Source organism: Amphiprion ocellaris, chromosome 15 (genome assembly GCF_022539595.1).
Source record: "Amphiprion ocellaris isolate individual 3 ecotype Okinawa chromosome 15, ASM2253959v1, whole genome shotgun sequence".
NCBI lineage: Eukaryota > Metazoa > Chordata > Actinopteri > Pomacentridae > Amphiprion > Amphiprion ocellaris.
Genome location: NC_072780.1, coordinates 23,564,573 through 23,583,943, shown reverse-complemented (window position 1 = coordinate 23,583,943; position 19,371 = coordinate 23,564,573). Strand labels below are relative to the sequence as shown.

Genomic DNA, 19,371 nt, shown 5'->3' with positions numbered 1-19,371 from the left:
CAGGGTGACTTTCCTCTCAGTGTCGAGAGGTTTATTACTCCGCCAAGGAACGCGGCGGAGTTATGTGACTATCGGCGTACGTTTGTCTGTGAATCTGTCTGTCCGGCTGCAACATTACTCTAAAACAGACAAACGGATTTGGATGAAATTTTCAGGGAAGGTCAGAAATGACAAAAGGACCACCCTTTGGCAGTGATGCAGCTTATAGTCTGGATCCACAGATTTGTTAAGGATTTTCCATTGCGAGATATAGCGGCCAGGACGACGTCGGCGTAACCATGACAAGTGAATGCTGTGTCAGTTTCCTGTATTGCAGGCCAAGCCTGCTCTCCTTTAAACTAGGCAGGTTGCTGTGTGTGTGTGAGTGAGGGTGACGTGAGGAGGAGTGCTGCAGCGGTGTGTGTTGTTGCAGAGACGAGTGTGGAAGCAGAGGCATAGTGAGATGCACCTTGATGAAATAGCCAGTCATAGAGGGCAAGTGTGAGAAGCCAGTGTACCTTCGATGAACTGTAAGTGTGGACAGTTGCTGCCGGTTCAATAAAGTGCCTCGTTCTCCCCCTGCAAAGTTTGTTCGGACTTATATTGGCTGTTACCATTAATGAGCCGTGCTAAGCTAAGCGGTCTAGCGCTATCTGAGGCTGCCCAACCACGGTTCGGCGGCCGGCAGAATCGGGCCAGTAACACCTGCAACAATTCACTCGACCATATTTCGGTCACGCAATTCGGTATCTGTACTACATAAGGTACGCATGCACAACACATACCTGTACTCACGCAAGGCAATTTTGTATTTGTTTAGTAAGTTTGTGAGTCGATCTATATTAAATGGCCAGATTCTATGTTGCCGTGATTTCTGAATACACAAACTGAGGAATGAACAGTCTTGGCGGAGCACTTTTGATGTTTATGTTTTTGTCCGTCCTCTCTGTCCTTCACCTGTTTTCTGAACTCAGCTGCATAGTTTAGCGGCTGGACTGCAGAGACCAGTGCATTGGCTGAGTAGTGTCTCGTGGGATGGCTGAACTAGTACCTAATTGGTCTGTGTGTTTCCTGAGCTGATAAACTAATGTCGTAAACACTGGAAAAGCTGCCTAACCCTACCCCCACCCAAAAGCAAAAAAGTTCAAATTTCGGATTATTTTTCACTTTAAGCCCTGCAAGTGTGGCCACAGTAACAAGCTTGCTGTGCCTGACTAACAATATGTCTGTGGTTTGAAATTATTTCCAAGTCCACATATATTGGTATCGGTTGATATCGGAATTGGAAATTGAGAGTTGGACAATATTGGTTTTCGGCAAAAAAGCTAATATCGGACATCCCTAGTAGTTTCTTGTCCAAAAAAAATCCAAATTACATTTACTATGATTGAATATCAAAAGGCAATTAAAGAAGATACTTTCCAATTGTGAATTGCCTTCATAGACACTGTAATTTGATTTGGGCTGGGAATGTGTTCCAGTTAGGGCTGTCGCAATCACCGCAATACCGCATCACCGCGATTTTACCAAATTATACCGCAAGAGGGAGCACTAACCGCGCTTATTGCAATTTTAATAGGTTGCCACCAACTTTTACAATTAAATCAACAAGTATTAAATATATACATATTATAACAATAAATATTTTTAAAATAAAGCAAGAATTTGTACCAAAAATGTATTATTTTGTGATAGCGCATTGAAAACTCAAGCTTCCCGATGCCGCGTACATGTCGTGCTCGAGAAACATTGGGAGAATGACATTCCGATTACCATTTCCTCAAATTACCGAGGACTCGTGAACGCGGCACAATTCTCACAGTCATTGGCGGGAAATCATTTAGCCTATTTGTTAACAAGACAGAGTTGTCCGCGCCTCTTTCTATCCTGAGAAAATGGCAGAGGCTACTGTTCTGGTAGCAAAACAAAATGTAATATCGGCTATTTGGGAATATTTTGGATTCCGACCAGATGAAAAAGGAAAGCCAGCGAATTTGGATGAAGCAATATGCAAAATTTGCGAAGCCAAAATTCATGTCAAAAGGGGAAATACTTCGAACTTGAGGACGCATCTCACCACGCATCATCCAACAGATGCTGCCAAACTACCCCGGCCAGCAGGAACACCCTCAAAAAGAGCCATTGCAGGTGCCAGTCGACAGATCGGAGTAGCAGAAGCATTTTCCCGGGTGACGACGTACAACCGGGATAGCATTCGGCATAAAACCCTCACTGCTGCTGTCACACGCTATCTGGTGGAGGAGATGGTTTCGTTTAAGAGTGTGGAGGCCCCGTCATTTAGGTCCATGCTTAAGAACTTTGACAAGCAATACGAGGTGCCAGGTAAAACGTTTTTCTCTGAGACCGCTGTCCCGAACATGTATGAGGCTGTAAGAATAAAGGTCATCAAAGAAATAAAAGATGCCCGCTATTTCTCCGCCACAACCGATATGTGGTCGAGTATTAACATGACGCCATACATAAGCCTGACCGTTCACTACGTGACAGCCGACTGGACACTTAAATCACGCTGTCTTCAGACATCATTCATGCCGGAGAACCACACAGCAGACAACTTGGCAGAGGCGCTGAGTAGCGCGTTGAGTGAGTGGTCACTGGATGAAAAGAAACTTGCCTGCATCACTACCGACAATGGCGCAAACCTTGTGGCTGCGGTGAGAAAGTTAAACTGGCCATGGCTAAACTGTTTTGGACATAACCTTCATCTAGCAGTGACTAATGGGATGTCAAGCACCAAGGAGCGCACTGCGCGTGCTTTAGGTGTTTGTCACTCCTTGACCAGCGCGTTCTCTCAGAGTTGGCTGAAAAGAAGAGATCTGTCTAAGGCTCAGGAGGAACTTCAACTCCCTCAGCACAATCTCATACTTGTAAGTAGGTTAATTGGTTTATAGGTACTTTCAATAGCCTACATAGAATATTATCAATACTATAATTTTAAATTCAGTGCTTCAATTGCGCCTCAATATGGGCCTAAACATTTAGGCCTATGTTTTGCCGAGTGTAAAGACATTTTTGAAAGATTTTAACATAATTTGTTTGATGACAATATTCTTAAATAAAAGTCATATTTATCTGTGGTTCTGTTAATACCTTGCTGGCAGTAAATTTGTTTCAAAATTCCTTTGTGCAGGACTGCACTACACGATGGGGAACCAAGCAAAAAATGGTGGAGAGAGTTTTGGAGCAGATGCCAGCAATAAAAAGAGTTCTGGATGACAGAAAACATCAGCATCTTATTCCAACCTGGCAGGACATTTCTGTACTTGAGGCTGTGAATGCAGCCTTAAAACCAGTTGCTGATTTTACAGACTTGCTGTCTGCCGAGAGCTATGTAACCGTATCATCTGTACAGCCAGTTCTTAAACTTTTGACTGAGAATGTTCTTTCACCAAAAGATGAAGACGTGGCCTTGACATCTGACATAAAGAAAAAGATGTGTACTGTGCTCTGCGACAAGTACAAAGCAGCTCCTTTGCAAAACATCTTGGCAAAGTCTTGCTTTTTGGATCCTAGGTACCGCGCACAAAATATTGAAGACCCAGATCAAACAAAAGATGCTCTTTTAGGGGAGATTTTGCTCCTTGAAGATGGAGATGATGCGCCAATGAGTCAAGAAGAACCGCCAATCAAAAAGAAGAAGACGCTGGGGGACTTGTTGAAACCACAAACGACCACACGCTCCCTGCCCAAAAGAGTCCGTGCAGACTCCGAATTAACACGTTATTCACAAGAGGAGCCAATTGACGCAGACGCAGATCCACTTCTCTGGTGGCGAGACAACAAAACAAGATTCCCTCTGCTCTCTCAGCTTGCTCTGAAATATATGTGCATCTGCGCCACGAGCACGCCATCCGAGAGGGTGTTCAGCATGGCTGGAAACATCGTGAGTCCTCTGCGCTCTTCTCTCAAACTGTGTAAAGTAAATATGCTGGTTTTTCTTGCGCGAAACAAGGACATGATTGATGGTTAAATGTTTTAATTTTTAAAAAAATCTGTTCTTTCAGTTCTTGTTGAATTGCCGTTTTTCTATTTTGCTGCTTCATAAAAGCACTGTTAACTTGAAACCTAATTTCAAACTTGCTATTTACGTTTATGTTTAAGAAACATAATTTCAATAAATATTGAAAAATTTAACATTTTTTTCAGTCTTTAATATAAGGTTTAAATTCGTCGATATTTGTTTGCTTTGAAACAAAATAAATTAAACGGAAATTCAAATAGGCTACTTTATTTTATGTAGGCTAATATGATTAAAACAATTGAAAAACTGAACCGAAGTAAGTTGTATTTGGTTGGAGATATTTTCATTTTAATCAGTTATTGGTAATGTTGAAGTGCGTCACAGCGCGTGGTTAATGTGATACAGGGAGTTGGAATATAGAGTGGAAAACAGCCTTAAAACAGTATGCAACACGACCGAAAGTGAATGAGAACCAATAAACTAAAACATCTGCAAATTTGGGTTTTAAGAACTTACAAACTTTTCCGGGACGCGTAAAAGTGCGTGCGTACTTGGCATTTAAACAGGCGGATTAACAGGCATTAGGCTACTCTCTTTATAATGTCACTTCGCCGATATGGATGCTAGGTAGGCTACGTAAATTTGACCATAATCCTCTCCAAAACGGCCTTTAATCAGCTCAATAAATAGGCGTACATCCATCTCCTAAAACAGAAGTCCAGAATGTTGTGGTAATACATGGGCATAATAGTCATATTTGCACGGGTAAATATAATAATTAGCCTACTTGTGTTTTGCTAAGAAATTACCATTAGTGTCTTATTTCCGTTTTTTAATGATCAACAAAAATGCATTCGACTGTGCGTAACAGCAGAGAGAGTGATCCCTGCCTTTAGGCTCGAAGGCCCCTGCTCATTATCATATTTTATCACCAGGCCTATGTCAGTCGCGGCCCGGGCTCGGACTTTTTCTTGCTTGCTAATTAAAACATATATGTGGGTTGGATAGTGGTCATTAACCAAATTTCAATTGCGACTCTGACGCAAGTGAGTTTGGGGACGTGTAGCCGGTGCATCTTGCAGCGCGCACTGGGTGATATCCTTGGCAATTACGCACTACCGCGCAAACTCGAAAATGAAAGCAAACTGGGATTCATTCTATTTGGATTATGGATTATGTCTTTTACGCATAACTCGAATGGGACCCACTATGACCGGGTCGACAGCTAATGTGCGTAAGGACAGTTTAAGCGCACAGCAGAAGACGTCTTGGACACATTTTTACCCCACCCGCACCCACCCTCCCCCACCCGTAAGACTGTTAAACCGCACTTAACCGCAAACCGCGCTTTTTAGGCACGCAATTTCACCGCAGAAAAATTCTTTCACCGCGACAGCCCTAGTTCCAGTGTTGACAACCTGCTACAAAGAAAGCAGATTTTCCAAATTCTGAACTATGACGTGATATTTCACCATGCTCCAAGTTATGCAGCCTTGCTTTTGGATATACTGTATGTGGAAAGATGCTCTGCTGGGGATAAAATGTTGATACTGTACATTTCAGGGTAATTTGAGAAAACAACAATGAATTAAGCTTTAAAGTTAAGTAGATTGTATCTTTTCCAAATTTGTCCGTGATGCCACCAGACAGGTTTGTTGTCCATTAATTTCAGATGATGTGAGGTGTCTGATTGGTGTGTGGTTGTTCATGGTGATGCTTGAACCCATCTTGTCATCCAATTTGAAAAATTTGATAAAATCAAAGAGTGCAAAAATAACTGGCCTGCCTGTGTTGGTATGTAGTGCCTGATCACTTGAAACGTTTAAGGTTTGTCTTTAGATTAAATCTTCCTCATATTTGTTGAATCTGGATTGTAAATCTGAGATTATATAAGAGTTGAAATCATTTACTTCCTGTATGTCTTTCGTCTGTATCATGATTTCAAAACCTTTTAGTGAGTGCTGTTTCCTAATGGACAAACACAAACAGCTTTTTATTCATATTTAATACAAGATGATTATGGAGGCCATCCAAGTATCCATTAGGGATTTCTGCTGCCTTGGTAGGTGGCTTAGCTGGTTCATATACCATATGACCATGTCATCTGCAGAGCTGGCATCTGAGTAACTCATAGGCAGTTCATTAATGAACTGACTGAAAAGCACTGGCTCTGGATTGATGCTTAGGAAATACACATGCTGTTGTTGGGGAGGATTTTTATTAGTCACCTCTTACACACTGCCCTCGAGTTTAAAGATGTGACTCATATCCAATTCAATTCAATTTTATTTGTATCGCGTCAATTATGATTCAAATTGTCTCAAGACACTTTACAGAACCCATCAAAGGCCTGTTTAGACACACCAAATATAGACAGTTTAGACAGTAGAATGTGATGGCAGATGCCCTTTTCAAGTCAAAAAACACTGCCCACACAACATTACCCCATCGAAGGAATAATTAATATTTTAAATTAGATAATTTGTTGAATAGATTGGTCCCTAAATGGTGAACCAGCTGCGCTCCAACAACTTTTTACGTAGTTTCAACAGAGCAGGAAGAAAGAAATAGGGTAACTGGTGTAATGACTGCCCTTATTCTGTCATTTTCTGGTTATAATTGATAAAGATAAGTGATGGGTCACAGTTCTTATCAATATAGAGCTGTGTTTCTGAGAATGAATGAATAAGGCTGATGGATAAAAATGGTCTTACAATGACTTTAAAGGACTGTATTTGCAAATACCCAATAATGAAAGTAAAGTGTATCTCTGTATGTATCAGGTATATACAACTTAAGTAGGCATTTTACAAGCCCTGCAGTTACATTTTTTGACTGATAAATATAGGGTAAATTATAGCATAGTATTAGGTAATTACCACTGGTAATAAGTAGGTAAGTACAGACAAACTACAGCTGAAATGCTGAAAAATCACCACTAATAACTGTTAATGAAGTACCACATAGTAGTGAGCACCTTTGGTTGGTATTAACCCAGATATTATTGCATACTTCCTAGTAACCACCTGCTCTATTAGCCATCAATTCAAAGTACAATTGTAGTTATCCAGGATTTATATTAGCAAATTTAATTTTGTATTATCTAAATTAGTGGTACCTTCCAATTAAATGCTAACTAATAACTTTTAACCAAAGTTACTAAAATGAATCAATACTTACTCTATTAAGGAGCGAGTCAGAGGCTGAAACACAGGATGACAAAACACAGCCAACCAATGCTTTAAAGATAATAATTTGTTTGCAATATATTTACATAGGTACACAAGGAAATGATTAAAGGCCAATGGAAAATGACAGTCACTACAGGGCGGAAAGAGGCAGACAATACTTGAGGGTGACAACTACTGGCGGGAGGCTAGACTTCAAGATCACAGGATTACCGTATTTTCCGCACCATAAGGCGCACCATATTATTCGGCGCATGTTAAAACAAGGTAACGGAAGCAAAACAGTGAGTTTGGTTGAACTTTATTCTATTACGTATTTAAAAATACATTATTTTTTGATCAATCTTCTGTCACAAATCCATCAAAGTCCTCATCTTCTGTATCTGAATTGAACAGCTGGGCAATTTCGCCATCAAACATGCCGGGTTCCCTCTCGTCATTGTCAGAGTCAGTCTCGTTGCCGGGTGGCTGTTCAGCAATGATGCCAGCTTTCGCGAAAGCTCGGACGACAGTTAAAGCAGATACCTTGGCCCGGGCATCCACAATCCATTCACTCGCCCGGCGCTGCCTCCCAGTCTTAGTAAAGGTGTGTTCGCCGTCTGTCATCCATCGCTCCCACGATGCTCGCAACTTCACTTTGAACGCCCTGTTTACACCAATGTCCAGCGGTTGGAGTTCTTTCGTTAATCCTCCCGGAATGATGGCAAGCTCCGAATTCATTTGCTTTACTTGGTTTTTCACAGTAGCGGTGATATGGGCGCAGATTTTGGAACTCAGTGCACACATAAGGCGCACCGGGTTAAAAGGTGCACCTTTGATTTTTGAGAAAATTAAAGGTTTTTAAGTACGCCTTATAGTGCGGAAAATACGGTAACTAGAATTATACAAGAATCTAAACAGTTCTTTACACAATCAGACAGACTAAATCTTACAAGCATGATTATTAAGTCCACATGACCAGGACTTGGTACCACCAAGCTAGGAAAGCGGGGCAGATGGGACAAACTGGGTGCGGACATGAATTATACGATGAACACCGAGACGACGAGATTATTACAGAGAATATCTAATATAATGACTCAGGTGAGGTGGCTCATGCTAACGACCACCGTTAGCATACGAGGGCTTGGTGAAACTCGCATTTCAACGACCCCCTTTGTCATTCCCTGGCTCCCAATGACCATCATTGAGGAGCCAGGTGGGCCTTGGCAATGGTTGTCGGAATGTGAATAACACTGACCACACCTCACAGAGGTTGTAAGCTGAGGCAACATCAATCACCACCAGAACTGAAGAAGCCTCTTGGATGAGAGGTGAAACGTCTTCAAGGAACCTTCTTAAAGTCCAGTTGGATTGATTTATCAACTTTGGATAACCATGACCTGGATGAATGAGAAACTACACAGACATTACAGAGAATACACTGAAATACAGGCAGATAGTATTACTAAAGCCAGGACCAACTATGAGAGGGGGTGCTACTTAGCTGGGCATGGAGAGAAGCCGAGGGAATGTGGATGAAGTGTGGCGTGTTGATGTGGCGTCGCAGCTAGAATGACATTGTCAACCGGTGGAGGCCAGGTGTGGGTTTGGGCATGGAGATCTGGCAGAACCAAGGTGGATGGCACTTTTACAATGATCCACAGGGACGCAGGCAGAGCAGGCTGGCAGGTCTGACAAGCAGAGCAGGCAGGTGTGGTCACAGACTGAACAGAGATAAATCACTGTTAGAGGAAAGAGTAAAGCAGAACCAAAATTCAAAGAGTGGCTGGATTTGACTAACTGAATTATTCAATGGTCCGGTGATCTGAGCCATGTTTTTATGGAGCAACGATGGTGAGCTGATGGGTAGACCATTCCCAGGTGTGCACACTCAGGTAATTAACCAATGGCCTGTACACATTCCACACACAGTGCCCCACTCTCACCCACAGGAGGGAAAAGGGAAAGGAGAGGGAAGGGAAGACTGCCAACTCACTAGAGCTGGAGGTGGAGGGCATTGACATACCCGGCAACATGCTTCACACAGTTTTCTTTATTGAAAAAAGAGGAATACAAAATACCATTACAGTAACAGTAATAGTTACTGTAACTAATAGTTACTGGAAGTGTCGCTACAAATAATGCAGGAGAGGAGCGCTGGCAGACAACTGTTAATACATTGTGGTACATCTTTTTAAATCCAGGGTATGTTCCAACCAGCAGTAATAAAGACCTGTTTTTCAATAAATACTGCCATGCCTACCAGATATGATTACACATTAATTATTTCTGAATTATTTTGCAATATATAATTAACTTATGTTGCACTTATGTTATCTTTAAGTAGAGAAGATCCCCGGTTCGTGTCCCGGTCTGGGCCTGGAATCTTTCTGCATGGAGTTTGCATGTTCTCCATATGCATGCATGGGTTTTCTCCGGGTACTCCAGCTTCCTCCCACAGTCCAAAAACATGCTGAGGTTAATTGGTGATTCTAAATTGTCTGTAGGTGTGAATGTGCGTGTAATTGTCTCTATATGTAGCCCTGTGACAGACTGGTGACCTGTCCAGGGTGTCCCCTGCCTTCACCCTAAATCAACTGGGATAGACTACAGCCCTCCGCAACCCTAATGAGGACTAAGCGGTGTATAGATAATGGATGGATCTTTATGTAGTTATTACTCTCTGGATAGTTGAACCCAATGTAGCTCCTTGTCACTGCATAGCAGCTACATGAGAGATCTTTTTTTCCTCTATGGTTTTATTTTAAGATAGTTTATTGCCAAACAGATTTTCTTACATTGCTGTCTCTCTTGTTGCTTAATCTTTCTTCCCTCTCTGACATGGTTGTTGTTGCCACAGCAACAACATGTCGGAGTGTTGTGGTTCATCTGTGTTCAGCTGCCAGCTGATGCAGTTCAGTTGCCCACCTTCACTGATATAATGAAATGCCTCTGTACAGGCATTAGAAAATAAATGTGACCAGACAGTTCTCATAGGTTCATAGACGCTAAGTCTTACTATTAGTATTAGAAGATGAGTGATCATGACAAGGGAATCAACTGATTTTCTCCTTGGCCGATCATTACCGCCGATATTTGGCATTTTTCTGATTATCGATATTGTTGTTTTTGTTAGCTGATTACTGATAAAATACAGTTCATGTGCTATTGTGGCTCTAATGCAGCTGACTTTCACACTTTATATCGTTTCACTAATTGCACATCCCCAATTTCGTTCCTCAACTTCTGTCCTCGCATCTTAGTGCCTCCCACCAGAACTTTAAGGAGACTAGGTGAGGAAGAGTTGCGAGGAGAGAAAAGTTAAAGTAACAGATAGTTACCAACATGAGATATTCTCAGCTCAGAGCTGTCAAGTTAAAGTGACATCAATTAAATACAATGTTTTTCAAAGCTGCATCATCTGTCAATTGTTCCATTATAACCTACCAGTGTATTTTATGATCTCTGTCCAGCGCACCCCCTCGATCCTTGATCCTCTCTCCTCAATAAACATTTTACGATTGAGAAGTCCTTTGCTGTAATGCACCAAGATCGATTTCTGGGTCATCGGCCTGAGGATCGAGGAGTCAGTGAGGAAAGAGATGAGCCTTCGGTCATTGTAGTACCTCTCTGGTCTTAAGTAATAAACTGCCCACTACACTATCTGTTTGACTGTTACATATCACAAGTAACAGCCAATCAACACTGAAAGCTAATGTTTACAGACAGGGACAGAGGTATGCTTACAGAGCAGGGTATTCCTCCTTGCATTCACTACATGAGTTGCTATTTTCAAGGTAAAACAACTTTGTTTGGGATCTTGATGATATACTTTTAAGTTTTATTGTTTTTGGGGCCTAATGCATGTGGTTGATTGTGACTGTTTTAAAAATGTTGACTAACTTTTTCTAGAACTCTAGTCGTAACCCATAGTCATCAGTAAATCAATAAATAGACTGGTTATGAAATTAGTAAGCACCATATAACAGGTGTATTTTTGCCCTGTGGTTCAATATCCAAATTATTTATCAAAGTAATAACTGTATCATTGCAGCATTACATGAAGTGCATAGCAATAGACATTAAACGCTTCTTGAGGGGCTCTTAAGACTGGGATAAGGACAACATGGAGCATGTTACGAATGCAGCCATGGAGTTATAAAGACATTGGTTTTCACCAAGCAAATGAGTTTTGGAAAAATGCTGTTTTGTTGCATTCTGGGAAGTCAAGTGTTTTTAGAGCCTATACATATCAGGATTGACTGCTGATACCTCAATTTCTTTTCTGTACTGAGAACAGCATTTTTGGGAATTCAGCTGTAACAAAATGCAGTATATGAGAACACTGTGAACAGAAGAGAAGCAAATATATGTTAACCATGGCTGAAGTTGAAGTGTAAAAGCCAGATGAACACTGTACCCCATGCAGTCTTTGTTTATTGGTTTCAGATTGGCCTTTGTTTAAACCATCTCACAGTGCCCCTTAGCTTTACAATTCCCACATTGTTCTGACCTGTGAGAATACAGTCCAAGCTAAAGGTGACACTAGCTGTATTAGCCAACAACAGCCAACAGCCAGCTAATACTAGGAATTTTCTTAATGTTGTGGTGACATTACTATAAAAAATAAAGTAAGCCACTGGGTCTTCAGTTCTTCAGATGCTGGGGGGGCATGAAGACTCGCAGAAGTAGCTGTAGAAAGTAAATAAACCTGGTGGATTGCTAGGCAGCTGCTCATTCTGAATGTCTCACTTCACAAGCAGTGGGCAGTGAGATGGCAGGATTATTCAGTGTTTAAGGTAGACAGCTATCAGTTTGTTAGCTAGGAACTGTAATTCAGAATAATTTGCCTGAACCTGTTTTCAACAGCATGAGTAACTATAACGCATCAGAGGAGATATGTTAGTTCCAGTATTATGCAAAATGATGGTAGACCTGAGCTTTAACAGCAGATTGATGGCAAATGTGGTTCCCTGTAATTGCTTAAGAAGGACCAAATGTGCTCAGTAAAATTATCATGACCTAGGAGGCTATCTTTTTGTGATCTAGCTTGAGGGAAGGAAGAAGTTAACATCTTAATGCCTTGACAAATTTTACTTAACACCTAGTCTAGCAATCATAAAACACAAAGTGGATTTTCATCATAAGAGACCAGGAATAAAGCAGTGACAGATCCCACCTGATATTAGCATATGATCTGTTTCTTTTTCTCATCCTCAGCAGGTGTTAACCATGACAACAGACGAGGCAGAAAGTCACAAGAAGCCGGGGCAGCAGGAGGAATCTGGCCAGGATGCTCGGCCTCCCTCTCCAGAAGATGAGCAGCTCCGGCCTCGAAACCGCAACTCTGCTGGTCGTGGCCTCTCGCGCCTTTTCTCCTCCTTCCTGAAAAGACGTTCGCAGTGTGAGAGTGAGGGGGGAGAGAAGGGGAACAAGGAAGAAGAAGAAGCCAAAGCCCCCATTGCTGACCCTGAACCAGAACTGAGAACAGAAGGAGAAGTTGCTCTGGACCAGCACTCAGTAAGCAGCGCCGAGGTTCAGGTCAGCACACATAGGTGTCTATACTTAGAGCAGGGGTGAGCAATACAACATTCAGAAACTAGAATTTCAGGTCTGTACATTATTGACAGGCTTCTTTTAAATATATTTTACTTATCACCAAATGAAGTGTCTATTGACATAGAAGCATAAACACTGAACATCCACAACATTTAAACCACTTACATGTGAAGCGAATCACAGTCATCATCTCAATGCAATGCAGTATTCTTCTCGGAAACTTTGGGTATTGGCATTCATGTGGATGTCACTGTGACACATACCACACTCCTAAACACTGGTGCAGACCAAGTGCACACCCCCTTACAGAAAAATCACATGAATTTTTACCAGTGAGATAACACATAGAACCATGAGAATTTTTTCACTACCCATGCAGAGGGAAAGACGCCAGACTGGTGTACACATTGCGCTTACAAATGCACTTGCAGGCCACTGCAGAAGAGAGCCAGACACTTTGTGGGAAAGTGTGGAGGAGTAAATGCAAACTTCACTGGAGTTGGTGTCTCACCTGTAACTTTAATTGTAATGCCACAGGTTTCCCATGTAATCCCATGTGTTTGTGTATAGGGTTTCACATTTGAAAATACATGGGTTTCACTTGAAATACTATGGATTTCGCATTTATATGTGTGTAAATTTCACATATAATCCCATTTAGAAGACTTCGAAAGCATAAGAGAACTCCAAACATACCATCCCTAGAGTGATACGTGGTACCACCACCACGTTAGTAGTACTGTGGAGGTGAATCTCAGCAGTATGGTCAGGGAGACTGGCTAACCAGAACTAAGTTCAACAAAACCAAGAAAGTTTATGGAAGCAGGGATAGAGAACTGGAGCCACAGAGACTCGCACACTGCGCAGCACACAGAATCCAAAGTAGGAATAGAATGTGCGTGGAGCACGCAATGCAAATCTCAATACAGAATGCACGGAATCAGCACAACACTAAACAGAAACTTAACAGCACTACTGATGGATGGTGCAGAAAAACACACTATGAATTACACAGTGCAAGCAAATACAAATAACAAGCTATCCAGCACATTAAATACATAAACTTGCGTACCACAAAACTATACTAATTAGCCAATGGTCGTGATAGGGAGAATGATCAGGAGAATGTAAACAGGAGGTGTGCAGCGTCGTTTGAATGGGTTTTCAGGCAGAGATGACAGGTATTCGGATCCGGGGTAGATGAGAGATAAACCAGAATCCAGACACGTGTGTCGCAGAGGCTTTTAGCGTGAGGCAGGCGATCCAGTCAGGGAGTAGTGCAAAGGACGTCTGAGTTGAGCAACCGTTGTTCAACGGCCTGGCGTCAAATGGTGATCCAAACCCACCTTTATGGGAGATGGTAACGATTGAGAGCAGGTGAGCCACTCCCTGCATCAGATGTTCTCACTCAGCTGATTATCCAATTGAAGCGAAGCGCTCGCACACACACACACACACACACACACACACACACACCCACACACCCACACACACACACACACAGACACAGACACACACACACACACACACACACACACACACACACACACACACACACACACACACACACACACACACACACAAACAGGAATGGGGAAAGGAGAGAGAGCTGCCAACAAAGCAGGGGTGGAGGTGGGGGACGTAACAAAAAAGAGTCTAAAGCCTTTTGAAATGAAATTATGTATTTATGCATTCATTTATGTCAGGGGTCGGCAACCCGCGACTCCAGAGCCACATGTGGCTCTTTCATCCCTCTGCTGCAGCTCTCTCTGGCTTTGGAAAATAAATAACGAATATTTAATTAAAATGTATTTTATCGTTAGTTTTTATAATGTAATTCTAAATTTGAAGATTATGGTGCTCTTGTAAAATCTAAATAAAACGTGTTAAAGATTTTTGTCGCTCTTCATGCGTCACAACCGCCAATGTGCAACACCCGCTGGTGCGCGATTTCTTGAACTTTTCGGCCCCAGGTAGACAAACTATGGAGAATTCTAAGAAAAGAAAAGTGTCTGAAGGAAACAGAACGTTTAGTGCTATGTGGGAAGATTCATTTGCTTTCACTGCTGACAAGACTGATTTACCAGTATGCTTAATGTGTAATGAGAAACTTGGAAACAACAAAAAGTCAAATATCGCAAGACATTTCCAGAATAAACATGCAGGCTTTGCTCAAAAATATCCAGATGGAGATAAGAGAAAAAAAAGCTGTTTCGGAGCTGACACATAATCTTGATCTGAGCAAAAATCATTTCAAGAAGTGGATGAAGTCTGCAAATTCAACTACATATGCTAGTTTTGTGGCCACTCCAGAAATAGTCAGGCACGGGAGAAGCCGTTCACAGACGGAGAATATATAAAACAATCTTTCATTAAGATTTCTGAACATCTATTCACAGACTTTAGAAACAAGAGTGAAATTGTGCAGAAAATCAGAATGTATTCTGATCTCCTGCTGCACACCAAAGTCCGGTGGCTGTCCAGAGGGGAGGTGCTGAAATGCTTTGCCGCGTGTCTGGAAGAAGTGAAAACTTTCCTGGGCAGCAAAGGGCTCACCTTTCCTAGACTGGAACAGCCAGAGTGGCTGGTAAAGCTACACTTCATTGTAGACATGACAGCGAGCCTGAACAACGCTGAACACAGCTCTTCAGGGGAAAGGACGCACAGCCCTGCACATGCTGGAGGAAGTTTTGGCTTCTGTCAAGTTGACAGTGCTTGCCAGAGATTTACAGAGAGGTACACTGTCTCACTTCCCCAATTTGAGGGAGTTCAAACAAGCTCACAACTCTGCAATCATCGTAATGCAAACATCGTTTGGGAAACGGTTCTGTGAGTTCAGAGAGGAGAAAACCACATTATCCTTCCCTGTCACTCCCCTAAGCATAGATCCATCCCAACTGAATACGACTGCATTGGCAGGTGTGAGTCAACCTGATCTTGAGATGGAATTGGCTGACATAGAAGACCAAGACATATGGGTGTCCAAGTTTAAATGCTTGACAGCTGATCTTGAAGATGTTGGTCGTCAGAAGGCCGTTCTTGCTCAGAATCACAAATGGAGCAATATTGAAAACCTCCCCAAACCGGACAAACTTGTGTTCGAAACATGGAATGCTATCCCGAACATTTATGTGAACATGAACAAGTATGTGCTTGGAGTCCTGTCGATCTTTGGATCCACATTATGTATGTGAGCAGGTGTTCTCCAACATGAACTTTATTAAAAACAAACACCACGCACACCTAACAGACGACAGCTTAGGATCATGTGTAAAGATGAAGGTGACGTCATGGCAGCCCTGATGTCCAGACGCTGCGCGCTGAGGTTCAGGAGCAGAAATCACATTAACCTAGTACGATAAATATGTTAAGTTCGTATTATTTTGCATACATTCATATTTTTTCATTGTTCAACGAAATAGTCCTTTTATTATTCAGATTGACTGTATGCGCCAGTAAAAGGATGACGGTACACAGAAGAGGACGGCATTTTTGGTTTGCTGCCGGTGGATAATTTAAGTTCGGCGTTTTTTTCATAAATACAAGAACGACTCCATTAGACATTGAGTATTTTACTTGAAAGTAACCTTCAACCCAGTGACTTTATTCGAAGTTCAAAATGTTTTTGTTGCCTGCAGAAATGTAATTTCATTTTCTCTGCAGGAGTTCAGTGATTTCATACATGCAACACATTATAGTTTGTTTATACATAGCATAAGGGCAAAAAAAACCCCCAAAAAACAAAAAAAAGCGTTATATGCAGTGTTATTTCATTTTAAATGTCAAAAGGGTTTTGTGGCTCCCAGTGTGTTCTTTTCTGTGGGAAACGGGTCCAAATGGCTCTTTGAGTGGTAAAGTTACACTGACCCCTGATCTATGTCATGTGGTCAGTATAACTTTACTGTCAAAGCACTGGTACTGTCTGTGGTCGTAATACTGTCAATAGTCCAGACCAAATCAGAAACATCATCACAAATTAAAAAGCGTGTAAACTGTATTCACAATAAAGTGTCTTTGTTAGGCTGTCCAGGTAGAGACGAAAGAAGCTGAGGAGGAGACAGCTGGAAAGGAGAGGGTGAACGAGGAGAAGGGAGAAGTGGTGGCCCTTGAGAACGAGGAGGAGAAGGACTCTGGTCTTGAAGGAGGAAGTACAGGAGAAAAGGAGGAGAAGACGACAGAAGAAGAAGTCAAAGCCTCCAGAGCTCCACGCCGACCCAAGACCATGCAAGTTACAATCACCCTGCTGGATGACACTCTCTTTGAGTGTGAGTTGGAGGTAAGAGCATTTTTATTTAAATTTTTCATATCATGCACACAAAAATGGACAATGAAAACACAACTACCTAAATTATTAAATTTTCAACATTGAATGCAGTGTTATTTTTTTGTTTTTGTTTAATTGTTGTTAATGGATTATTAGGATAAAGGGGAAATGTTTATTTGCTGCTATTTTTTTAGAACCAATAAGTACTACCTACTCTCTTTTGTGGTACAATAAGTTTTACGTTACCTTTATACATTTCATGTTTCTTAGTATTATGCTATGTATGTGTTACTTTACATTTTATATTTTCTACTGACCTGTAGAAGAAGGCTGAGCAGTAATCTGATATACACTTATTAGTTAACATATTGTGACCACCCCTGCCTGCAATTGGTCCTTTGGTCTCAAAACAGTTCCATCAAGCCAAGGCAGGATTCTATAAGACCTTCAAAAGTGATCCATCAGGCACCAAGACATTAGCAAGAGACCTGTCTTGTTAGTTTTCATGAGCAACTTAAAACTGTCTTGTTAGTTTTGAGCGGGCATATGTCCCTCCTCCGACCACTGTCAGTATGTACTGTTAATTTGAAGCACCCTGCATACCTTTCCATTTCGGTGATCTTCTGACTAGCCACAGTAATTTGACCCTTGTTAAAGTGACACCTGTCCATTTCTTGTACATCCAACACTTTGGCAGCAAGAAGCCATTGTCCACCTAATGTCTACATATATTTGAGACCTTGACATGGGATAATCATTGATATAAGATTATCAACACATGTTAGAAACAGTTACTATTAACCTGCTTTTGATACATTCTTTTCATCATGCATTTTCATCATTCAAAGCTGTTTTCAGAGTTGTCATTAGCATGTAGTACATATGTAATATGCAATATACTGTATGTAGTAGCCTAAACTATACATTAAGCTTGCTCTTGTTTATCAGGGCACCACTCAGATCTCAGTGCCCTTCATTAGACATATTTCAGAATGAATATTTCTGAAATGTATTAAATTTAGACTGTAATCAGTCCATAATCAGAAGCCATTAATTCTGATTTTATTGATCTGCAGTTCCAGACAAAGAAATGCACAGTAGCACCAATGATAATAATACACAAACCATTTATCAACTACTGCTGCAAGGAAACAATGAGACAATGTACTGACAATGGAAAAATACTAAAAGTCTATCCTCATATTTACAAAGAAAACGTTCACACCTTTAAATTGAAAAAGTGACTGTAACAAGCCTTGCGTTACTTAACATATAGTATACTTAAAGAAAATCACAGATAAAAAAAAGAGTTGCCCTTTCCAAAAAGATGAACCCCAGACATTTACAAGAGACACTCCTTATTTAAGAAGACAAAACCTGACAGTTAACAAAGTAAAGCCATTATACTTGACAAAGAAAAAGCCAACATTTATACCAGTGACTTTCTTTTATACAGGAGGTTTTGGAATCAAATTCAGATCAGTATCTAACCAATCATGGATGGATTCCTCCTAAGGGGTGGTGTTGAGCTTCACTGTCCAGGAGAGGTCAGAGGCCAAATACCTTTAGAACTTGCTTTTAGTTCATTTCTTACACACAATAATCCAATTGGTAAATGTCTAGTGTGAATACAGATCTAAACCACCAATGAACAGGTCATTAAGTTATCAAACATGATGTGTTTATCTCATTTACTTGATGACAAACTTCTAGTCTAAGAATACAAGTATATGAATGCATATAATTGCATTCTTAGTATAATAAATATAATGCTTAAAAATGATATATGCTTAGCATAAAAGTCTCTTTGTCTTTTATGGTTGTAACAGAGAGAAGAGAGGTGCTTGTGTCTCATGGTTACATTCTCCACAAACCATTCAAACAATTCAAGCTGTTTCTGATGACCTGGTGTCATGGATTGAGTTCCGTTTTTTGGGACATCACTACAGTGATGTCGCTATACCATTTTTATAGCAGTGAAAGAGGGTCTTTGGATTTTCTGTGTGCTGCCCTGGAATGCAGCCAGCAATAAACTGTTGTTCTTCTCCTCAGTATGCTACAGTCCTGCACTTTGTTTGGTGATGCCAATCATCCTCAGCGGTTATTGCCTTGGGAGCACTAGGGGTAACAACGAACAGTCGATGCATGCTATTGAATGCTATTAAAACCAAAGTTAATAATGGCCATTTATTGAAAATAAGGTATTTCACTCAATATGACCACAGCAGTAAAAAATGAGGAGTTGAGGACAGAGAATGCTGCTCAAATGAATTAAACAAATAAAACTAAAGAGAGTACTTTTACTGGAAGTTTTGCACAGTTCAAAATTGCGTTACCAGTAAAATATCTCTGAAACCAAAATTCATAGAAATAGCACCTCTATCTTAAGTCTAACATGGTTTATCTATTACAAAGGG

General features: G+C 41.1%; 1 protein-coding gene across 15 annotated transcripts in view; it reads left to right on the top strand.

Annotated features, from left to right (window-relative positions):
* Positions 1–19,371, top strand: part of epb41a (erythrocyte membrane protein band 4.1a) — a 100,602-nt gene that overhangs the window by 9,911 nt on the left and 71,320 nt on the right. For 12 of the 15 annotated variants that reach the window (XR_008604112.1, XR_008604111.1, XM_023294582.3 and 9 more), the window contains 2 exons: positions 12,355–12,672; positions 16,712–16,966. Coding sequence is in view for 13 of the 15 variants with exons in the window: in XM_023294582.3 (XP_023150350.2) it covers positions 12,364–12,672; positions 16,712–16,966 (564 nt within the window). In the remaining 2 variants the exon portion in view is untranslated. Of the gene's footprint in view, positions 1–12,351; positions 12,673–16,711; positions 16,967–19,371 lie in introns of all 15 variants that reach the window. The other 3 variants (XM_023294576.3, XM_035941382.2, XM_055017749.1) reach the window with 2 other exon arrangements.